General features: G+C 46.7%; 1 protein-coding gene across 31 annotated transcripts in view; it reads left to right on the top strand.

Annotated features, from left to right (window-relative positions):
* Fanca (FA complementation group A) overlaps positions 1-23,892 on the top strand; it is a 51,640-nt gene that overhangs the window by 1,596 nt on the left and 26,152 nt on the right. For 21 of the 31 annotated variants that reach the window (XR_010047115.1, XR_010047114.1, XR_010047117.1 and 18 more), the window contains 19 exons: positions 2,100-2,233; positions 2,378-2,473; positions 4,370-4,443; positions 5,640-5,752; positions 6,503-6,585; positions 7,753-7,786; positions 8,222-8,288; positions 10,077-10,186; positions 11,471-11,547; positions 11,878-12,019; positions 12,277-12,410; positions 15,336-15,446; positions 16,515-16,610; positions 16,689-16,748; positions 17,569-17,657; positions 18,539-18,599; positions 18,676-18,725; positions 22,348-22,424; positions 23,752-23,865. Coding sequence is in view for 20 of the 31 variants with exons in the window: in XM_063247848.1 (XP_063103918.1) it covers positions 2,100-2,233; positions 2,378-2,473; positions 4,370-4,443; positions 5,640-5,752; positions 6,503-6,585; positions 7,753-7,786; positions 8,222-8,288; positions 10,077-10,186; positions 11,471-11,547; positions 11,878-12,019; positions 12,277-12,410; positions 15,336-15,446; positions 16,515-16,610; positions 16,689-16,748; positions 17,569-17,657; positions 18,539-18,599; positions 18,676-18,725; positions 22,348-22,424; positions 23,752-23,865 (1,722 nt within the window). In the remaining 11 variants the exon portion in view is untranslated. Of the gene's footprint in view, positions 1-317; positions 487-2,099; positions 2,234-2,377; positions 2,474-4,369; positions 5,753-6,502; positions 6,586-7,752; positions 7,787-8,221; positions 8,289-10,076; positions 10,187-11,470; positions 11,548-11,877; positions 12,020-12,276; positions 12,411-12,853; positions 12,990-15,335; positions 15,447-16,514; positions 16,611-16,688; positions 16,749-17,568; positions 17,658-18,538; positions 18,600-18,675; positions 18,726-22,347; positions 22,482-23,751; positions 23,866-23,892 lie in introns of those variants that run through there. The other 10 variants (XM_063247850.1, XM_013149497.3, XM_063247859.1 and 7 more) reach the window with 10 other exon arrangements.

Raw genomic sequence — 23,892 nt, 5'->3', positions numbered from 1 at the left:
TGCACATAATGTTTTGTGGCTTATTTTGGGTTTTACTGCTGGGTTTAAAAGCTGTTTGATTCACATTAGGCTCAGAGGTAGGAGGAACCAGAGTCCCCACCTCATTTGAGGAGTGGTGCTAACAGATTGTGCTGTTCTGGGGCAAACAGACCATACTCTAGAACGCTCATCATCTTGGTGTCACCCCCACCCCACTCGAGAGTAAGGTAGGGAAAGTTATGAGGAGTAACAAAGCATAAGCCATTTTTTGTCTTTTGTATTTTTAATATGTAATGACTATTGTTTTGGAAAGTGATATTAACTAATATGTTTTAAAGTCTATTAAAGGCTGGCATGGTGGCACATGCCTGTAATCCCAGCACTTGGGAGGCTGTGAGTTCGAGGCCAGCCCGAACTATATAGTGAAACCCTGTATCAGAAAAAAACAAAACGTATTAAAAGAACCTTAATAACTCTGCCTTGACAACAGATCACTAAATTCCAGTGGTAAGTGATACTGCTTTTTCTTGCCATAATTACATTTGAATTTCCTAAATTATGCATCATCATTCCAGGAAACCAAGCTTAGCCATACATTCTTTTTTTTTTTTTTTCTTTTTATCGGTACTGGGGATTGAACTCATGACCACACACTTGCAAGGCAAGGCGCTTATGTCACTGAGCAAAATCCCCAGCCCCTAAGTCATACGTTCTTGAATGGACTTTGGATCAAAGCATAAGAACCTATATAAGAATATTTTAAACCTTAGCTATAGAAATATAGATTTACTAACTTTTTTAGTTTGATTTTTAAGAAGGAGATGGCTACCATACTGATATAAGATTAAAGTTTTGTAAAGAAAAAGAAATTCTCTCACAAAGATAAATTGGAAATATGTTCTTAATATTTTTTTCCTCTCTTTCTACTGTGAATTGTCTGGACCAAAACTACTGATTTCTAATACTGTAATTTGAAGTACCCATAACTATGGTACATGGTTTAACTTGAATATTTGTTTATGTTTTCAGAGCCTGGCAGATAATGGGCATGTGCTATGATATTGTCTTGTCTTTTTTTAAATTCATATTTTAAAAAGTATTAGTTCATGTTTGCAGAACATAATGATTGCATTCACTGTCGGGGGTTAGTACCTGTTCATAGTTTTTTTCTTGAAAGTTAGTTTTGGAAGCAAGTACATAAGAAAATGCCTTGCTGGGCTAGGGGTTTAGCTCAGTAGCATAAGCACCTGCCTTGCGAGAGGCGTTCATGAGTTCAATCCCTGGTATGGGGGGGATATGCCTTGCCTATGGGCATTACTTGTTTCTACCCTGTCAAGCATTTCTGCTGCTTTAAGAGCACAGGCCACAGGCTGGTAGCTGCCAGAGGGCCAGTGATCCAGGTTCTACCTGACGGCCCTGAGGACTGAGCACACTTGTGGCCTCTCTGCCCCCAGATGCACAGAAGAGTATGGAAAAGCCTTGCCCAGTTCTGACTGTAGCATCAGTGCAGTCAGTATGGGAAGACTCAGTTGTGATGCTGACATAGTTAATAAAACAAGGGCTGGAGTGTTCAGTAGTAGAGCACTTGTCTGTTGTGCCTAGAACCCTGGGTTTGTGTCCCCTGGGGAAGAAAAATTAATTGAAGAGCCTGTTGGAGTTCTCAGTTCTTTGTGTTCCTCTGAGAGACAAGAGTGCATTGCTTATCCTGCTTGCTTTGTGTCAGGTGAGACGTAACAAGTGCTTGTGCAGAACTGTGGGTTCAGTGTCGTAGTGACTATCAGAAGCTGTTTTCAGCTTTGACTGTGACATTGTTGAACTCAGGATCCTCTCTCCACCTTCTGAGTGCTGGGATGACAGGCATGCTGCACCTTGCCCAGCTATTCATTCCTTTTTTTTTTTTTTTTTTGTCTTTTTCCTTTTTATCGGTACCAGGGATCGAACTCATGACTGCCTGCTTGCAAGGCAGGCGCTTATGCCGCTGAGCTAAATCCCCAGCCCCTATTCATTCCTTTTACAGGCAGTTTTCTGCAATGCTACAATTTACAAGAGGCATCTTGAACCCAAGTCTTGTGTTTCCAGTTTTCCCTGTTTTCAGGGAAGGCTGTGGTTGTGTCTTTAAGGCTCTGCCTTGCGGGATCAAGCCTTGAGGCTGGGAGTTCCTGTGGCCATCCTGGCAGCCAGGATAGTGGCCTGCAGCATGGAGCAGGTGTGTTCGGAGCCCAGCCACCCAGTTCTGCTCAGCTTGGAGCAGAGGGTAAGACCCAGTAGCCCTTGGGTGGGAACAGATGGCATTGCTGTTGAACTCTTTAGGGAAATGGGATAGTTCTTTAATACTGTTTTAGTTAATTGAACTGTTTTAAAAAATATTTTCTCAAAAAAATTTTTTCTCTCTTTTCAGAAAAAACTGTCTTCCTTATTAGATATTACCCAGTATTTATTGGTACACAATATGTTCTCCCGTCTTTCCTTTTGTCAAGAATTATGGAGGGTGCAGGTAATTTTTTTTTTTTTGTCTTTTTGAGACAGGTTTCAGTATGTAGTTCATGCTGGCCTTGAAATCACTTTGTAGCCCAGGTTGGTCTTGAACTTGCAATGATCCTCTTGTCTCAGCCTCCCGAGTACTGGGATTATAGATGTGTGCCACCTTGCCCGGCTAGAGTACATATGTTTCCCAGTTTTGACTTGGGACTCTCTGAGCTTTCTTAGGAATTCAGCCAAAGTCTTCAATTATTAGAGAGCTATAAAAGCGGAGTGGGGCATCAGATGTGTTGTGGGCAGGAAGGAAGTACTTTGGTTTTGCCTTTGCCAGCAGTTACCTAGCATCATAAGTAGTTCTTAATAGACTAGACACATCCGGAACATTGATGCTGTGCCTTCTTAGATATATTGTTACAAGGGCTTTCTTCTCTCTATTTTTTGGTACTGGGGATTGAACTCACAACCATGCGCTTGCCACACAGGCACTTATGTCACTGAGCTAAATCTTTGGCCCTACAAGGGATTTCTAAGGCAGTAAGATATAAAAATGTAATGTGTGGCACATACTTGTAATCGCAGCTCTTGAGAGGCTGAGGCAGGAAGATCTCTGTGAGTTTGAAGACTAGCCTGTATTACATAGCAAGACTGTTTCAAGAAGGCAAAACAAAAAGCAAAAATATGTGCATGTACATAATTTAAAAATTCTATTGCTGGGCATAGTGGTGCACACTTGTAAACCCAGAACTTGGGAGACAGAGGTAGGTGGTTCACTGCACATTCAAGGCCAGCCTGGACTCCATAATGAGACTGTCTTAAATGTAAAAAAAATTGTACCAATAAGCTCTTTTTTGGCACATTTTTTGGTTTAGAAGGTTTACAGATTTTTGTTTTTTCTTTTCTTTCTTTCTTTTTTTTTTTGTTATTGGGGATCTAATTCACAACCTTTGTGTGTGCAAGGCAGGTGCTGTGCTGTTGAGCTATACCCCAGTTTATAGATTTTTGAAAAGTTCAGATTGTTTAGCAATAACTGTTAATAGCAAGTATGTGAAAAAAGGAAAGCTAGGGCCGAGGTAGTCACCCACAAGTGTCTTTTTATGTTACCCTGCCTCTGTGTTACATGGCTCACTCAACTGTCAGGCATTGTTATGGTTTCTGTACTCATTGCCATCCAGTTGTGGAAAGAGGGCAAGGAAACACATGTGAATGGTGGTGATGGTTGTCTGGGTGTGCAGAGAAGCACAGATGTGTGTATCAGAGTGGTCCTTAAGGGCTTCCCTCAGAGCTCAGCGAGAGTAGTATGGAGTAGGGAAGAAAGGAAGACTTAAGAGGTGGCGGGAAGCAAGTGAGCAGGCCTGAGCACTCTTTTTTTTTTGTCTTTTTCGTTTTTATCGGTACCGGGGATCGAACTCACGACTGCCTGCTTGCAAGGTAGGCGCTTATGCCGCTGAGCTAAATCCCCAGCCCCCATGAGCACTCTTGTGTTGGCTGCCCAGTTGCCTCAGAAGTCTGCATGGGAGCCAGGGTTTTAGTTCAGTGGGATAAGTGCCTCCCTGGCAAGCATGAGATCGTGAGTTCAATCCCTGATACCAAAAAAAAAAAAAAAAAAAAATCCTTGTGGGAGAGGCCCAGTGGAGGCCCCAGGCCCATGCCACAGTCTGAGTTTTATCCTGAAATCTGTGAAAAGACAGCATGTCTTTGAAAGGCAAGATGGACGCACCCATGCATGGAATGTGTGGGCCACAGTGTGGGAAGGATTGGAACAGCCTGCTGGATCTGGTGGGCAGGAATCAGAAGAGAGAAGAGAGGCCATGCCAGACAGCACAGGGACTGGGGCTCATGGGTGAGGGGCAGAGGAACTGTGTTGGGCAGGAATTCACCCACATGGGACTCACAGCACTATTTTTTTCGTCAGAGCTCTTTGCTGCTGGAAGCTGTGTGGCGCCTGCATGTGCACAGCATCGTCAGCCTGTGGGAGCTGCTGGAGAGGTAGCGGGCAGGGAGTGGGAGGCTCTGTGCCATGGGCCTTCTCGCCTTGCTCTCTGGTCTGGTGTGCCAGCTGCTTGGGGACAGCCACTACAGCTGCACCGTGCATGTTCATCAGCATGTGGGGACAGCTCCCAGGGTCAGGGCGTAAAACAAGGCCAATATGTGTGGAGTGGTTGAAATCATTCAAAATATATTTGCTAACCAGAAGGGAATTAGCACCAGAAGGGAGTTAGCACCAGAAGGAAATTTGGCAAATCCACAGTATTTGGGAATTAAGCAGCATCTATCTTTGTCCCTCCTCTTTTTTCCCTCCCCCTCTTTTCTTTATTCCTTTTCTTCTACACTGGGGCACTGTACCACTGAGCAACATTCCAACCCTATGTATTTACTTTAGGGTCTTGCTAAGGCCAAGGATGGTCTGAGGTTGGGATCCTGGTGCTTCAGCTTCCTGAGTGACTGGAATTACAGATGTGATATCCCCTTGTACCTGGTTTAAGCAACATATCTCTAAGTAACTGATGGGTTATATAATCACAAAGGAAAGTAGAACCTATCTTGAGAGGAATGAAAATGAGAGCAGTATACTAAAATTTACAGGGTACGGCTAATGAAATGTGTAAAAGACAATTTATGGTTGTGAAAGCCTCTGTCTGGAAAGAGAGTATTTATTCTCAAATCAGTTTAGGTTTGGACTTTAGAAACCAGGAAAAGGAGAGGAAACTAAGTCTGAAGAAAGTAATAAGAGAATCAAAACAAAAAACAGTGAAATGGAAAATAGAGAAAATAAAAGAAAAACAAAAATGCCTTGAACAGAATTAATCACCGGGCCACCCATTGTCAGCTATTTGTGTTTAAGTGAGCTGTGTGGAGATAGTCCTTGTGTCATTTGCAGGCTGGAAGGCTACTTGACTTGGGCAGAGGCCTAGCCAGCAATAGTGAGCCTTTTAGAGTTTTCAGTGATACAGACAGCCCGCTGCAGCATGCACGCCGTAGGTTCCCACTGCTTTTCCTGGCTGGTCCTCACTGACCCCACTTCCTAGTGAAGTGGGTATTAACGGTGGTGCCTGTGGAGGGTCATGAGTTTGAGATCATTCTAGGCTGGCTGTAAAGATCCTGTCTCAAAACAGAGAGCATAACTGCCTTTTGAGAGAGATGGATGAGAGGACAGGCTCCATCAGGTATCTGTGTGTCCCCAGCCATCCTGATGTGCAGGCTGTGACAGCATGGCTCTTCAGGAACCTGCGCCTGCTGTGTGAGCAGATGGAAGTATCCTGCCCGTCCGACGACACCACCAAGGCTATGCTTTCTGGTAGGGTCACTACAGGCAGGGTCCTGGAGAACAGGCACCTGCATAGATAGGGAGCAAGACACTGCCCGCCTCCATGGGCACAGGACCCAGCATGACCCTGGCTCACTCTGACCTGGGAGCTGGGGATTCTAGTCAGTCAGCTGGGTGACAGAAGCCCCAAGCCCCTGCACCAGTGCTACATTGCTGCTGCATTGCCAGTGACTTCCTTGAAGTATCCCAACACATAAAGGCCAGGAGACAACAGCAGCTTGTGGGTTTCTCCTTTGCAAGAGATTTTCTTCCTGGTGCTTGAGGGTGTGTGACTCCTGGTTCTGGTTCCAGGAAAGTGAAGTTGAAGCTGAAAGTGGAACCGAAAACCTCTGTAACTTCAGGCTCTTGATTCCAACCTTTACAAAGGCATGAATTATGTGTTGTCACTGCTTGGAATGCAGAGCTCTTCGGGTCTCCTGTGGTCAGGGCTGGCTAGAGGAAACATCCATGAGACATCTCTTGGAATCTACTCCTCTGTATTAAAAGCCCTGAATAAAACTTGATTTATTATAAGCCTTTCCCTCTAAAGTGAAGTTCAAGAAGGACAGTGGCTTGGTGAATGACTGCTGGACAGGGTGGCAGGGGCAACCACACCTTTCCTAGGTACTGGTTGGCTTTCCAAGCTGTACCCACACTCCACCCTCTGCAGCAGGGTCTGTATGATCATAGCTGTTTGGAGATCATCGTATCCATAAATACTTTGGGTTTATGCCTTTTCAGATTTTGTGCAGCTGTTGATTTTGAGGGCATTTCAGGACAACTTGGATTTGGGAAGAACCGTAGATCCTGATAAGATGCCTCAGGTAGGAGGAAGAGTGAGGTGGGAAGTTTGGAGAATTGGCCTCATTATGACGAAGGGCCATAGCCCAAAGAGCAGCCCCCATCCACACTTTTGATCCTTTTTGGATGTACCGGGGCCAGTGGCTGGCATTCTGTCAGCATTGCAGTCCAAGCTCTGTGGGGGAGTCTGCGGGGTGTGAAGTGTCTCACATGGTGTTCCTCTGAAGTCTGGGAGATGTGAAAGAAAGACACCAGCAGAAATGTTTTCTCACCCAAGTTTTCCAGCCCCCACAGGTCTCCAAGGGAAGAGTCTTTAATGCCAGGCCTATGCTTGCTGGGGTTTACCCAGACTGCCCGGCCAGGCTACTGTAGCATCCAAGACCAACTCACTGGGCACTAGAGTACCTGTCTTGGCCACTTTTTTGTTGCTAAGACAATCCCTAACACCCACAGAGTAAAGGAGGAGAGGTTTATTTTAGCTCATATTTAGTCCTTCATTGGCTGACTCCAAGCAGGACAGCATGGCACAGGTACATGGTGGAGGAGAGGTGCTCATGGCCTGACAGCAGGAAGCAGAGTCAAAGGGCGGGGGAAGGAAGCTAGTCCCTTCCAGGCCATGCCCAGAGTGCTCCACCTTTTTCAGCCATGCTCTGTCTCCCAGTGGCATGTATCACATCCCCAAGGTCCAGTCACTTCCCAAAGCCAAGCTTCTGAGTACCTGAGGCTTTGGGGGTCATCTATATATAAACCACTGCAGTACTCAAGACGCCCGCCATAGCAGACCCGTGTACCTTGTGTGTGTTCATGCTGGAACTGTGGCTCCCAGTGTTGCTGCGAGCACTTGTGTTATGGCTGGGCTCAGAGTCTCAGTTTGGGATAATTTCTAGCTTAAGAAGACGTCATAGGGCTGGCGATATAGTTGAGTGGCTCAAGCATCTGTCTGGCAAGTGCAAGGTCCTGAGTTTGTTCCCTGGTACAAAAAAAATCATGAGTGATCCTTCTAGAAAGCAGTTTTTTTTTTTTTTGTACTGGGGATTGAACTTACAACCTTGTACTTGCTAGGCAGGCACTTTGCCACTAAGCTACATCCCTGACCCTAGAAAGCAGTTTGGTAATTTATGTAATATTTCTTGTATGGCATATGCAGGTCACATTTCTTAAAAATTGTCCTATGTGTCTTGTCCTAACAGGTCGCCCTCAGTGTGCTGCAGAGAATGCTGAGCTGTAAGTTGATTTTCAGGACCTGGACCGTAAATGATTTTGTTTTCTTACTAGCAGTTATTGAAGCTTGGGCCTTGTGTGGAGCAAAGGATCCTGTATGTCCCTGTTTGGGCCTGCTTCTAGTGCCACCCCAGGGCCTCTGTGTGGATGTGGTCTATGTGCCTGCCTTCAACCAGCAGCCCTTTATCTAATGTGAAGCACCATCATCTAATGTGCCCTTGGTTGTCTGCATGTATGGGTAACTCTTCTACCTTATAGACCTCAGTGCCTGAGAGCATCGAATGTCACCATGATGCCATCTGGGTACCTAGGGCCTTTGGGAGGCTTGAGAAATTTATATGCTTCAAGAATGTGCATGCGTGTGTGTGTGTTCACATGCATGTGTGTGACAGCTGTCGCTATGTTAATATGGTTTCCTGTTGCATGTTTTCTTCGCAGTTGTGCTGGACTCCCTGGCGGCTGGCCTTCAGGAGTCGTCTCTGGCTCATAAGGCAGTGAGGTGCTGGTATGTCTGGGGTGGGCACTCCTGCTTGTTAGGACCAGGTGGCAGCACTGGCCCTGGGCACCCCACCCTGCGCTTGGGACCTTGGGAGGATGCTGCTGGCAGTGTGGCCTCTGCTCAGCCTCTTCCCACTCTTGCCTGGCCCAAGAGAGGCCCCAAGGGTTGTTGCAGCTCCCACTCCCTGTGTGCCCTGAGTGGCCTTTCCCCAGTTTGGTGCTTTTTAGAGCTTGTCATTCACTTTCCAGCTTAACTCACTGCTGCTATCAGCACAGACCCAGCTGTCTCAGTTCTCTCTCCAGGGCACATGGAGATGCATGGAGACAGACTACAGCGGACATGGGTGTTGGGCCAGGACATCTGGGGTATCTGGATGGGCGGGGCCTTGAGGTGGAAGTTTGTGAGAAACCAGGCAGAGTTCTCACTATCTCCAGCCTTCTCAATTGTTCTATTCTCAGTAATTTGCCTGTTGTTCCATATACCACAAGCACTTGAGATATACTTAATGCACTTACCATTGGAAATTTTGTGAAAAGTCTTAAGTATGTACGAGTCTTCTCAGACTACCACAGCAAAGCCTGTGAACCATGGCTCAGTGCAGACCTATTCCATGGTTCTGGACTCTGAGCAACCCTTCCTGTGGCATTTGCCAGGTGTGTGTCAGGGAGCTGCTCTCTGGTCTTTGGGTAAGAGCACTAATGCCACCATGAAGCCCCTACAAAAATGGTTACTTTAGGGATAAGGGCTTCACCATGTGACCTTTGCAGAGACATGATCTGTACTGCATGGCCAGATTGTTGAAGCTGGTATCCCTGGAGCCAGGTAGTTAGTGACTGTTTCAGAGTTCACTGAACCAGTGCTTTTGTTTTTGTTTTTGTTTTTTTTTGTCTTTTTCCTTTTTATCGGTACTGGGGATTGAACTCATGACTGCCTGCTTGCAAGGCAGGTGCTTATGCCGCTGAGCTAAATCCCCAGCCCCACTGCCAGTGCTTTTAAGGTCAGACTTGCTCTGTGGGCAGGAAAGGCCAGCCTTGAACCTGGGCTATGTGCACTGAGGTCTTGCCCTATGGAGTTGACCAGCAGGGCCGAGTCTGTGTTTCTTGTGGTGTCTTCGTCTGCACAGGACTGACACTTGAGTGACTTAATGGGGAGCCACAGGCACAGTTCCCCACATTGTGGGTGTGAGCATCATGTCTGTTCCAAGCAGTCTTGCACAGCTGTGGGTTTGGTGAGCTACAGGGTCTGACATTGATTTTATGCTGGCAGCCCTCAAGTAGCTTTGAGGCCAGACTCTGTGACACCTGTGTGCCTCTCATTTCCTTCTGGTCTGTCCCATGGAGGACCCTGGGTGCCTGGGCTATCGTCTTTCCAGCCCTCCAAGAGGTGGCCCTGGCTGTGGTAGCAGTAGCTGCTGTATGGACTATGTGTACCAGACAGGGCCTTAGCTTCACTGCTGATTCAGCAACACCCTGCTGGGGCGGGGCTGTGACTCCTGTTTTGGCAGACTGAGGCATGTAGAGTGGCTGAATTTGCTGGGGCTTGGTCCTGTCACCCTGATGTTCTTGATAGCCTGGCCCATCTGGTCTACTCTTCCCAGTCTGTCCAGTCTGTCACTTGCTCTAGCCTGTTAGCCTCTCTGCTGTGTGTCTTGTCAATGAAACCTTCCTTGGATTCCAGCTAAAGCTCATGGCTTCATGTCCTGATTGGCGAATTGCTGTGCCTGCCAGCCAAGGTGCCAGGTGTAGTAGAGGGAACAGTGTGCCCTCCCTGACCTCTCCTCTTCCTGTGCTATAGGTTGGATATGTTCAGTGTGCACGTGTGTTGTGTGATTGCGCCAGATCCTCTAAAGAAGTTCTTCCGACACACACTGGTCCAAATTCTCACGCACAGCCCTGTGCTGAAAGGTAGGCCAGCCTGCTGTACCTGTCCAGTGTGCTCCTTGGCACCTGGGTGATGCTCTGTTCACCCCATTTGTGGCTGTACCATCTTGGGATCCTAGGCTCTGAGTTAGATGGTGTGGTTTAACACTCTTAAAATGCCTCCAGATGGTGAAGGACAGTTCATCACTAATGTCCCTATTTGTAGAAGTCATTCCATGGCCTGGGTGTGACTCAGTGGTAGAACACTTGGCCCAGCATGTGTGAGGCCCTGGGCTCCATACCCAACACTATGAAAAAATATATGAAAGTAGTTTCTTTTTGAGAAAATTTAGGATTAAAGAAGAGAGGACAGAAGAATTGTCATCTATATTGTCACCAAAACAGAGCTATCTTTAACACAAAACATTTTTGCAACCTTTTCCTAAATGGGCTTTTAAGTGACATAGTCATACTGTAAATATCACAGTTTTATTTTGTATGTCATTATAAACATTTTCCTAGGCAGTTCTGTAGTTTTTGTAAGAATTTGATTTCATGTCTTCTGCCTGTGGGTGTCTTGTTGGCCCAGACACTAGGTTCTTTCCTGTCTTCCGTGGGCACTGACCCACTGCTTTGTCCTTGTCCACTGAGCTTATGTGGTCTAGGTGGCTGCAGGGTAGGATGCCCAGGACAAGGAAGGCCAGTGGGCACCTGACAAGTCTGCAGAGAGCTGGGCGTGGGGACTCCTACTCCAGGATGGCACCCTAGGGCAGCACCCTGGCTCAGATTGGTTTATGGACAGTTTAGGGTTTCAAAGTAGCAAACTGTAACTAATCCTTGGAGCAGTTTCCTCATGAAGGTGACACAATTACCAGGAGGGAGATAGGCCAAAGCCACAGAAAATCAGTGTAATAGAGTATGGTTTTCACATTGGTGAGTTCAACCAACTTTGGAGAAGTAGTACTGGAGGGAAAATTGCATCTGTACTAAAGGTGTGCAGACCTTTTCCCCATCATTTTCAAAAACACTGCAACAACTACTTACAAAACATTTATCCTCTACTAGGTGTTACAATAACCCTGTGCGGGGTGGGTGTGCATGCATTCTATGCAAATCATCATTTCCTGTATATGGGGGGCACAAGCACCTGCAGTGGGGTTTTAGGAGTCCTGGAACCAGAACACATGGATGCCAAGCGATGACTAGTAACAAACGGAAGCCGTGGACAATTGAAAAATATGATTTAAAACAGTTGTGCTCCTCACTGAAACTTGAAATGTAGCCTTTGAAAGCTGACTTACAGCTTACTCCTTCTTGTGTTTCCTGCAGTGTCAGATGCCATCCAGAGGCAGAAAGAGTGGAGCTTTGCGAGAACACACCCACTGCTCACCTCTCTCTTTCGCCGGGTAAGTGGGGCTGGTCTTATGGTTCCCATCTTTGTCCCACAGCCTGTGTGGATACCAGTGACAGAGGTTGTCTCTTTAAGACATGGTTGTTGCCACCAGGGCTCTAGCCCAGGGTTGGGGAGTGAACTTGTTACCTGGTGGGAGGTCAGGGGCAAGAGCTCCTTCAGCTAGTGCGTACCACTGTGGAGAGGACAGATGCTGTGCTTCTGTTGTCTCTACTCCTTGGTGTGTCCAGGCTTTCCAGTAGACAGTGGACTGCAGCTGAGGGAGGCAGGAACCTGCACTGTCTCTAGTGGCTGAGTTGTGGTAAGAGCGTAGCTTTCTTTTCAGCTCTTTGTGATGCTGAGCCCTAAGGAGGCAGTCAGCTGTCTGCAGGAAGTTCTGGAGGAGCAGGAGGTTAACTGGCAGCGTGTGCTGTCCTGCGTGTCTGTGCTGGTCACCTGCTTCCTCGAGGCAGGGCAGCTGGTGAGAGGTGCGTATGGGGAACCAGGGATGCTTTCTGAACTGGTGGCAGCGGAGCCCTGACACTTGAGAATGAGTCCATCTGTGAGACCCTTTCTGACCTGCATACCCTGTCCTGGCTGGTGCTGAACGCTTCCTCTGTGTGTGTCCTGATGGCCTGTGTTTGGTGCAAGATGGACACCAGGTCTTCTGTCTAGCACATCCTAGATGGGCCCTCAGCCATTAGCTGATTTCATGTCACCTGTGGGCTGTGTCATGGTCTCGCAGATTGGGTGGCCCATTTGATGGCCGTTGCCTTTGAGAGCTTCCACCTGGACAGCATGGTCACTGCATTCCTGATTGTGCGCCAAGCTGCATTGGAGGGCCCTGCAGTGTTCCCGTCCTATGCAGACTGGTTTAAGGTAAGTTGCCTGGGAAGTCAGTTACAGATGACAGTGCTTCCCACAGGCCAGCTGGCAGGGGTGACCAGTTTACCCAGGGAGTCGGTATCAGGCAGTTTGCAGAGATGACCTGGACAGACTTCCAGCTTGCTATGGAGGCTCTAAATCCCTCTGGTTTCCTCTTGAGGATTCTGTCCATTTTGGAGGAGTCAGGAAGTGATTGGGCAGGAACTAACACCGCCTGCTGTTCATACTGTTCTACAATATGAAGGGGGACCAGGTACAGACCCTGGTCCTCAGAGCCCTGTGGTCTCCCTATTACTCTGTCTGCAATATGCCCAATTTTTTTTTTTTTTCGGTACTGGGGATTGAACTCATGACCTCGTTCTTGCCAGGCAGACACTTATGCCCCTGAGCTAAATCCCTGGCCCAATATGCCCACCTTTACTCTGATACTTCCACAGTGGTCCCCAAACCCTGAGGCTCATCTGGAGAGGGCTCTGAAAATACAGGCACGGGCTGCCCATGTGGGCTGTGTTTCCCAGGGGACCAGCCAGTCCAGGCTGGAGTGGAGGCATCCTTGAGGCATCAACCTGGAAGGTTAGGTGCATTGTTATCCTTTTACGGTCTTGTATAAGTTTGCCATTGCAAAGCTACCTGGCTCTCTGTCAAGTGTGGGGTTTTCCGCAGGCTCTACTGTGGAGTTAGGCACTGGCTGTCTGGAATGGCATTGCGGCTGGCTTGTCTGATGAGTGTGGTCAGGGTGGCTGGTGGATGTATCCTTTGCTCTTCATTGCCTCTCAGCACACTGGGCCTGTTGCTACTGCCCACATGGCCTAAGCATCCACTGGGTAGATGGGAGCTGATCTCCCTGGCCCCAGAACTCACCTGCATCTGGCCCTTGACATTGCTCACCTCTGTGCCTGGTGAGTGTATGCTGTTTCTGCCACAGAGTCTTTGCCTTGTGGGTTGTGGGTGGGCTTGTTGTCTCTTGAGTCTGACTGAGTTGCCCTCGAGCTGGACCTCCTGAGAGGACTGTTGATGAAAAAAAATGCTGTGATGGTGTGGTGCTGGTTTCTTGTGCTTTTCCATTTATGTATTTCTTTTTTGTGAGGTGCTGGCAATTATACTCAGGATATTGCACTTGCCAGGGAACCACTTGTGCCGCTGAGCTACATCCTTGGCCCCCTCCATTTATTTTTTGAAGTCAACTTTTTCAAGCTATAATTTAAATAAAATGTAACCAATTTACATTTACAATTGGGTGCATTGTAATAAGTATTTGTTCAGAATCTGAAGGTCTGTTAGTCTGTCTGTTCATGTATATTCTGTGACAGGGTTTCCCTGACTAACTGAATTCTTGAACATAGCCATTTTGCTGCCTCATCCTCCCCTACCACCGTGCTCAGTTCTTTTTTTATTTTTATTTATTTTTTGTCTTTTTTGAGACAGGGTCTTGTGCAATTCAGGCTGGCCTGGAGTACACTTTGTAGCTCAGGCTGGTCTTGAATTTGCAATGATCCTCCTGCCTCAGCCTTTCGAGTGCTGGGATTATATGTGTGTGCCATCATGCCCAGCTTGTACTCGGCTCTTAATCTGTGTTTTTAAAAGATGTTAATAGGGCTTACATTTGGTAATTTGAGCCCTCTGATTAGTGATGTGGTTTGTAGCACATCACATTATGCAGCTACATACTTTTTTGTAAGAAGAATTGCCTTTTTCCAGAGTAGCACAATGATGGCCATGATCCAGCCCGGGGTATGTGTTTCTGTGTCTTTCAGAAGGCTTCTGGGAAAGGCAGGTCTCAGGCAGTGGGCTCAGGCTCAGTGTCAGCCCTCCTGTGGTTAGCATGTCACTGAGGCTCAGGTCTCACCCAGAGATGGGACACCTTCATTTGGGTCTGGGTCTTGGGTCTCCTTTCTCCCTTCTTGGTGGAGAACCTCCTTCGGAAGAGAGTGACCTTGGCTGGGGTTTCTGAGTCTTTAACCTGTCAGTGTCAGGTGACTTTCCTGGTATCTGGTGCAGACAGCTGATGTCTCTGAGCTTGGTTTTTCCCTAACTGTCCTTAGACACAGTTTGGTGTTACCAGTCTTTCCCCATTAGCCTGGTGTGTTTGAGGTGTTACAACATAAGAAGGAGTCGGCTGTTTCTATTGAGTGCTGTCTACTCTCAGGGGCCAGGATAAAGCTCCAGCACATGCTGCTATCCAGGTTTACATGCACTGGAGCCTTGTCCTAGTCCCTGAGGTCATGATGGGCCTGTGTTCTCACCTGGCCATTCCCGTAAACACATGGTCTCTCTGTAGGTTCCTTGGTGATTACTCAGGGCCAGTGCCAGTTCTGATCTCCTTCATTCATAATTGTTCTAGCCTTGGACAAGCCTTATCTTACCGTCTAAAAGCTGCCCTGGCATAATGTACTTATCTCATTCTGTCCTGTGGCTTTAGTGTCCCAAAGGTTGCATCCTTACCTTTGCCCACCTTGGAGGCATCATGCCAGCTCACACACAGGTTTGGAAGTTTTGGTGTAGTCAAGAGTATCACTGTCAGACAGTATGTTTGCTGAGTAAAGAGCTTGAACAGATTGTGCTTTTGGAGGCCATAGGACAGTTCCATAGTTACTGTTCCCTACAGCAAACTATTTCTAGCTTTGGTTTTGCTTTTTGAGGTAGAGTCTCACCTTGTAGTCTGGACTGGTCTTGAACTCACCGAATAGCCTGGGCTATCCTCAAACTTGACAGCAGTTCTACCTCAGCCTCCTGAGTGCAGGGATTATAGGTGTGCATCACCGCATCCAGTTCTTTGAAAAAACTCAGCTCATCCCTTCTCAGGAAGCAGAAATGGGCTCTTTAAGGCTCCCTTTTGATGGCAGCAGGCTTCTGTGTATGGATGGCACAGCTTGCAGGTTGGGTACCTGGTAGCAGAAGTCATGCTGTCTTCTTCCCTAGGCCTCCTTCGGGAGCTCAAGTGGCTACCACAGCTGCAGTAAGAAGGCTCTGGTCTTCCTTTTCAAGTTCCTGTCCGACCTCGTGCCCTGGGAGACCCCCCGGTACCTGCAGGTGAGGAGCTGTGTCTGTGCCTTCTATACTCCAGGCTTGGATGGCTCCTGCTCTCCCCTTTTCTAGGTGGCTATGGGAACCCCATTGTGGCTGGAGGGATGGAGAGAACAGAGGGGCTGCTTGCAGTCCACCCAGGAGTGGCAGGACAGGCCACACAGCAGCACAGTGCTCCACAGCCAAGGTGGGCTCAGGAAACACTGTGAGCAGCTGCCAGTTAGGGGCCCCCACTCTAGCTTTCAGAAAATTATATATTTAGTATATGTAAGGAGGAGGATCTGGAAGTGTGTACCCTGAGACTCCCAGTGGCTCTAACATCCAAGAGTGGAAGTAAAGAAATGGGACTTTATATTAGTTTATTACTTGAATTTTATGTGTAGTTTGTTTGTTTGAACCATGTAGCTCATATAGTTCATGTTGACCTCCAACTCACGGTGATCCTCCTGCCTTGGTCTCCGAGTGCTGGGATTATAGGCATGTGCCACCACATCAAGCTCTCAGCCTCTGTTCTTGTTAGACCTTTGTCTCCCATCCCAGAAAGGATCGGTGGGGCCTGTGGGCAAGTGAGGGCCACCCTACCATTCAGGGGAGGCCGGAATGGGCTTCGCCTTCCTGCTCTGAGTTCTGGGTCCCCTTCACTTCTGTGCTATTGTGCTTTTGGTTAAGTTAGGATGAGATCCTGTCTCATAGCAGAGCTGTGAACCCCAACTGTCAGCATTGGGCCGCTGAAACCTGGCTCTAGGGTTCGGCAGCCCAAGTGTTTCCGCAAGATCCCTCTTAGCTCTCTTCATAGACCCCTCCCAGAGCCTGGCCTCAGCCCGTATAGCCCTGGTCTTTCCCAGTATTCTGTGGTTCGTGCTGCTTTGTGCTTTGTCCCTTTACCAGGATGTGTCCAGGCTTTGTGATATGGGCTGCACGTGACCTATGGCGCCACCATCAGCAGTACCCATTTGCATGGGGCTCTTTGACTTCTGGCCTTTTTGTTGTGGGCTCTGCTTTGTTGGTGTCTGTCTGTGTTCAGCATTATTCTACCAACCCTGGAGGTGACTCACCATGCTGTGTCTGTCCCAGGCACACATTCTCCACCCACCATTGGTCCCCAGCAAGTACCGCTGCCTCCTGGGCGACTATGTCTCACTGGCTAGGACACGGCTGGCTGACCTCAAGGCAAGTATTTGCCCTCCCTAATCTGTCAACAGCCAGTGACTACTTTCTTTTTTCAGTTTTCATTTTTCTCTTCTGAAGGTTTCCTTGGAGAACATGGGACTATATGAGGATGTGTCCTTGGCTGGCGACATTGCAGAGGTAATGTGTATTGGTTGCCCTGTAGTCTTGGCTTGCTGCTCTGTGCTGTGACTTGAGCATTTATCTTTCAGTGTTATACCTGATTTGCGCCTGGTGCAGCTGGCAGCATCTTTCTGGGAGTGTTGTGTCCTGTGGTGTTGGCAGATGCATGACTGCTGGCTAGAAGGCTATGGGCACAGAGGAGCTTTTGGGTCTCCTGGGATAGTAAAGTGTCTGCCTGGTTTTCTTGGAAACTGCAGAAAAGTGCCAGCAACATTCATGGGAATCAGATGTCAGCTGGCCATGTGATCTGAGTGTCGCTGTGAAAACAACCTTAACTTTATGACTTTTAAAACTGTTAGTTGTAAAAGAATATTTATAGGTGCTGTTAGCTGTTAGTGTTGAGTGAAGAAGTATCATGCAGTTTTCCATTTAACATTTATTGCTGTTCAGAAGTTGCTGTTTCACCATTTTTTTAAATCTCAAAAATTAAGCCGACTGCTTCCTAAATGAGTGGTAGAGAGGAGAGGTGGGATGACCTGCAGACAGGCAGAGGGGACAGGAGAGTAGGAGTTTCTCAGGCATGAGGCTATCCCCAGGAGCCTCACAGGACCTGGCCCAAGTGTCTAAGGGCAGAAAGTGGCAGTGCAGTTCATCCTCGCTTTGCATGTGTTGGGGTTCATATGAGTTCCTTGTACCTTGTCCTCTTGCCCTTGATTTACCTTGTCCTTTAAACTCAACTGAGTAGAGACTTACGACTGCAAGGCCAGGCAGGCTTTGCCAGCCTCAGCTACTTCTCTGCTCCCTCTCTTCTTTCTCTTCTTTCCTGTGTCGGAACCAGCCCCATAGCCAGGCAGTCCAGGATGTAGAGAAGGCCATCTTGATGTTTGAACACACAGGGAAAGTCCCGGTTCCCATCCTGGAGGCCAGGTAGGATCAGGGTTCTGTGAGGGTGCTGGGGTGGTAGGCTCTTCTGAATGTGACTGGATGTGTTCACCAGTCTGTATGTATGAGGTCATAGTCTGTGGGAGACGGAGCTGGGGTGTGGATGTCAGGTCAGAGGCGAGGCTTGATGTGGTATGAGTTCTGGAACTGTGCTGCCAAAATTGCCTCCAGCTAGGGCTCCCCAGACCATTCAGAGTGGTGGCGGGAGGATGGGGGGCCTCAGACAGCTATGGTGGATGTTTTAGTTAATGCTTTCTTGGGAATCAGGTAGAGCTAGTACCAGAAATTAAGCAGCAAAATGATTGAATTCAGTGTGATCCCAGATATCTTAAATTGTGGTTGCTGCTAATATGGATGGACTGATTTTAACTCTGGGCATTTTGAGATTGGTTCTAAGGAGAAGGCCCAGATTGGCCCCAAAGCAGTCCTCATGGTTTTAGAATAGCCCAGGTTCTGTGTCCCAGCCCAGGATGGGTAGAATGTGGTCCCAATTTCCTGAAATGCATGGTTGTGGCAGTGCAGACTATCATTGCCAAAATGTGCCCTAGGACAGTGTAAAGGACTTAAAAACAAACATCAGAGTCATAGCTCAATGTGGTGCTGCACATCTGTCATCAGTACTCTGGGATGGCTGAGGTAGGAGAATTGTAAGTTGATATCCAGCATGGGCAATTTAGAAAGGCCTTGTCTCAAAATAAAAATTTAAAAGGTGAGGTGCAAGGGATGTGACTGAGTATGAAGGCCCAGTGTTGAAACAACAAACATTAGAGCATAGAGGCAGAGCCACCCCTCTGGGCTGTCAGGACAGTGAGTAGAAGGTGCCTTGCTCTTGCCTAATCACAACGTTGTCTGTCCCTCTGCTGCAGCATATTCAGGAGATCCTACTACATGTCGCACTTCCTTCCTGCTCTGCTCACACCACGTGCGGTGAGTTGTGTGTTGCCACGTCTGTGGGAAGGCGGCACACTTGTATGTGGCTCACTCGCTGCTCTTCTGCCCCCAGCTCCCTGAGGTCCCTGATGCACGGGCAATGCTCATCGAGTCTCTGAGGAGGTACACCAGGGCCTTGGGAGGTTGTGGTTTCCAGCGGGTGCAAAGAACAGTGGTTTTGATAGAGAAATGTATATTGAACATGTTTTATACGTAGAATATTGGCTGACTTATGAACTGGTTGTGATTTTTCTTTCTTGAGAATATTTGGGAGGATTAGTTGGCAATTAGAGTAAATGTTTTACTCTAATTGAGGAAAGGAGAGGTGGACAAAGAAGTGAGAGCCCCTCAGAAGCCCCAAGCTGCGAGTGTCCTCTCTAGAGAGTCTTAGCCATTTCACCTGCATTGTGGCCTAATAGTGGGAAGGTTTCCCGGAAACAGAAAGAAAGTAAATCCTGCTTTCCAGTAAAGTCTGGAAAGAGCACCTAGAAAGGAGTTCTTTCCTCATTTTACAGAAAGACCAATCTCTGAGGTCCTTTTTTTTAAAAAAATATTTACTTATTTTATTTGGTATTGGGAATCAAGCTCATGACGTCATGCTTGGCAGACATACACTGCCACTGAGCATAACAGCCCTTTATTTTTATTTTTCAAATATACACAAGAATACAGATAATATTTTTAAATACTTATTTAAAAAGCACCCACAGGCCTCTACCTATATTTTACTATCTTTAATTTAAAAAAAAATAAAATTGGGAGCAGAGTGTGGTAATGCCTACTCATGCCCAGCACTGGGCAGGCTGAACCAGTACAATTGTCATGAGTTTGAGGTCAGCCTGGACTGTATAATGAGATCCTGTCTCAAAAAAATAATAATCAGTACACAATTGGGTCATGGGGGTACATGGCTATAATCCTGCCACTTAGAAGGCTAGGGGTAGAAGGATCAAGTTTGGGGCCAGGGATTTAGCTCAGTGGCATAAGCGCCTGCCTTGTAAAGCAGGCAGTCATGAGTTCGATCCCCGGTACCGATAAAAAGGAAAAAGACAAAAAAAAAAAAAAAGTCTTAGCCAGGCCACTTAATGAGACCCTGTGTCTCAAAATGAAATTTAAAAATCTTACTTGTAGTCAGAGTTCTTGTAGTTTGGCTTCCTATTCCTGTCTAGGAAAACCCTTATCCTGACAGTATATGATCCGATCCTTTTCCTTTCTTTACGTTTCCCTTGCCTTTTCCTTTTCCTTTCCTTTGCCCCTGCCTGTTCCTTTTTCCTCTCTCCCTCCCTTTGTTTGTGTGTGTATTCTGAGACAGGGTCTTGCCATGCTGTTGAGGCTAGCCTTGAACTCATCATATAACCCAGGGTGGCCTTAAACTTTTCTGCCTCCTGAGTGCTGGGGTTACAGGTATGCACTGCCACAGCTAGCCACATTTATAGGATTCTTTCCTTTATTCTTTTAGGTATGTGCATTTACACCTGTAATTTAGGTGGATAGGCAGAAAGTATGGACATCATCAGATCAGGTGTTGTGCTTTTCAGTTGTGAGCAGTACCATGCATGTCATTCTAGAATTGTGTTTCCACTTACCCTGTCCATCTTGCGCTCATTCATTGGCTTTAACTGCTCTGAGGAGTTTTGTGTCCAGGAGCTGTCATGATCATACACTGCCTGCTACACAAATTGTGAGGACTGTGACTCTGCCTCATGAGTTTATCTACTCCCCTGTGGTTGAGCTCTTAGATTCTTTGCAGCTTTATGCTCTTAACAGTGCTTCAGTAAATATCCTTGTATTTCCATGAAAAGATTCTTGCAATTTTCAATGATTTCCACTGGTTTTATAGATTAAATTGAAGATAGTGGACTCTTATGATACTGAGTTTTGTGTTCTATTGTATATCTTTTTATCCATAAAGATCTTTTGCATCTTTTATTAGATTTCGCTAAGTAACTAGCTTTTGTTGTTAACTGTGAACAACATTTCTTACATTTTTTTTTTCCTGGTACCAGGGATCGAACTCACAACCTCGCACTTGCCAGAAATCCCTGGCCCCTCTCTGAGTTTTTTTGGTTGTTACTTCTGAAGTTTAAGTAGCCTGGCATCTAGTAACCTTGCTGAGCTTAGTCTAGTACTTTGCTAATTGGTTGGATTCCTTTCATAGATAATCATATTGCCTTTTTAAAAAATGCTGCACATAATAAATTTAATTGGCATTCACACTTAGGAAAAGAAAAGATTTAAAAACACAAGGAAAATTTTAGTTACTCAATGGTACCTTGCTTCACAAACTTAATATGTTCCACGATTTTGGAAAAGATGGCCATGTTTATTTGGGAAAGGTGGTGTTTGTCATTGATGCAGAGTTTGCAAACAGAAACCAGATTTTAGTGTATGCTACTGTTTATGAACTGAGATATCACTGTAAACTTGTATGAGCAGTACTATACATTGTACAAGATTAGAAGATATATTGCAAGCAAAAATACAGAATAAAAATCTGACATTCTAAAGCCACAGAGATTATCACGGAAATACTGTAGTTCCTTCTCAACATTTATGCCTTGTTTTGTTCTGCTATGAAGAATTTGTAGTTTAATATGGGACTGTGGAAGTCATAACCTTCATCTTTCTCTTCACTGTAGTGGTGGTAAGCAGTTCTCAAGTTGTACCATGAGTTGTGGCATCTGCTGTAGTCTGTTGTGTGTGTGCCCTGTGTCACACTGAGAGATCCATCAGTGGCCTTATTGAAGATTTGAACCAGAATATGTTCCAGGTTCCTCATGCTCTTTTCCCTCATGCTGTCCCCATGGTTGATTGATTGCTCTGGTAGATTCTTTACTGGATCAGCCTGTACTTGGTGTGATTCTTTTGCCTAATGAGCTGCTGATTTGTTTTCATGATGATCTGCACCTGTGTTTGGACTCTTGCATGATGCTGCTTTGGCATCAAGGCTTAGCACCTCTGAATGGACTGGGCGGCCATCTCGCTTCTCTGGAATGGTTTGTGTAAGGCAGGGATTCTCTGTTGCTGTAGTTGTGGCAGAGGTAGCTACAGAACGTCTAGTCCTTGTGACTTTTGTGGCATTAGAGACTGGGCCAGTGACTCATTTTCATGGATGGTTACTAGATTTTTAGCTCTTGAGACTATGTAGGTTTCTAGAAATTCACTTTGAGGTTTTAAAATTCACTGACATAGTGTTGTTCACATAGTGACAAAGAGCTAATGAATACCATCTCAAAGAAATAAATGTAGCACAGACAACCCTGAGAAGATGGTACTCTGAGGCTGCCCAGGTTTCCCTGCAAACTGAGGTCAGCAGGACACAGAAAATGGTGACAGTGCTGTCCTTTAGTGTAATACTCCACATGAAGGATCTGGGCCAGTGTTGAAGCTGTAGGTGGGTGTTTTTCTTAGGATTGCTCATTATTTATGATTAACAGTGACAGAATCCCTGGAATCCATACATATGTTTAAAATCATGCCTAGATTTTTTTTGTTGGTACATGTTTGTAGTACATTATAATTGGTACATGTTTGTAGTACATTATAATTACATTTACTATGGAGAATTGGTACACATACATGTTTTTAAATTGCTTCCCTTCCCCTGCCTCCTATGTTGTTTTCCTTCTAAAACCAAGATTCTATATAGTGCTGCACAACTCATTTAAATTTAATGTATATTATTTTATAACAGCTTTGAAAGTATGGACTTGAGAATTGACTTGGATATTGTGTTCTGATCCAGGGCAGACAAAATTCCCCCATCTGTGTATGCCACCTACCGTCAAGCCTGTGCCACTGCTGAGAAAGAGAAGCCAGAAAGTGAGAATCACAACCCCTGTCTGCTGTGACTCTGAGCATCTGTCACTTGAAGCCTGTGTCAGTGACCTTAGGCTGGGTCATGTGTGCTTGGGTGGGGGAGTGGAGCCTGCTACCACATGACACTAGACTCTGTCATTGTACCCCAAGGGCCAAATGAGACAGTGATCCTTAGGCTTGGTAACCTGAAGACAACTGACTTGCACTTTTCAGGGTGTATTGTGCTTTGGAGGCCACTGTGGGGGTCAGGGGCAAGTCCTAGTGGGCTGCAGGCACTACTTTCTGAGCATTTTGCTAGGGATATGAGTGGGGGTCTTTCTGCCCACAGAGAACAGGAACTTAGGCCTGAGCTGGCTTCCATAGCTCCATTCCTAGGGCCCTGGCTCTGCCAGCTACATGGTCCACAGTGGCAGTGCTCTCAGGAGCAGGTCTGTTTGCTGATGATGGCGCTTCACTTGCAGATGCTGGTGCCTCCCAGGCAGCTGTGTGGGTGCTGCTGTTTTAGATTCTCTGCCACTTGAGGCCTAGCGGGCCATGTGGCCTGTCCTGACCAGTGGCAGTCCTCTTCCTAGTTCTGCTTCCAGGTGCCTCCTTCTTATAATTAGACCATGTCCCACAGCCATGGAGACAAGACATGTGAATGGGCAAAGAATGACAACCCTAACCTAAGGATCCATGTGCTGACATGTGGAGAGGCCAGGGCCACAGGTTGAGTGGGGCTCTAGAGTGTCCTCTCAGGCTCTAACAGGGGTCAGGGACAGAGCACAGAACCTGGTTGTTAGTTTCATTTTTGAGAAACCTCCACACAGTAGGACACCGTGAGCTTGTGCCTTTTCCAACCACCTGGGACTTGTCTTGTTCTTTATGTATATGTGGTGTACTTTCCTTTTAATAATGAGGGCCATGTGGTTGGCTCTGGGACACTGCCCAGATAAACCATCCTCCACCCTTGATCCTGACTCTGCCCTTCAGCTTTCAGGACTACGCTAGTCTTTTTTTTTTTTCATTGTGTATCTGCTCTTCACAGCTGTGGAAATTGTGACCATAACGTACTTTTTCTTAAACTTGTTTATAAGTGTGTCATTTTGGTGGAAATGGAACCCAGAACCTGGTGCATGCCAGGCAAGTGCTCACCACTGAGCTGCACCTAACCTAGAATGCATTGATTTTTGCTGTTATGTGGACAGCGGTCTCAGAGATTTAATGTTTCTCTTCATGGGCTTGTCGAGTCTGTAGCTGACATTTGTACATAGTTGTAGGCGTTAGGGTTTGCTTCCCCCATCCTGAAGTGTCATATGGACAACGTTAAGGTTTCCCATCCCTCCCTCAGGTGCAGACCCAGGAATGGGGACAGAACCTGGCTGTGTGGAAGAGGCCCTGGGACCACTCAAGGCTGCACTAGGACAGCTCACAGCCTTGATGACCAACCCGATGCAGTATGATGGTGAGGACTCAGTGTCTGATGGGGCTT

The sequence above is a fragment of the Cavia porcellus genome, unplaced genomic scaffold, assembly GCF_034190915.1.
Source record: "Cavia porcellus strain 051 isolate PalLab524CR breed Dunkin Hartley unplaced genomic scaffold, mCavPor4.1 scaffold_4, whole genome shotgun sequence".
NCBI classification, from domain to species: Eukaryota; Metazoa; Chordata; class Mammalia; order Rodentia; family Caviidae; genus Cavia; species Cavia porcellus.
This window is presented reverse-complemented; position numbering and strand designations above follow the sequence as displayed.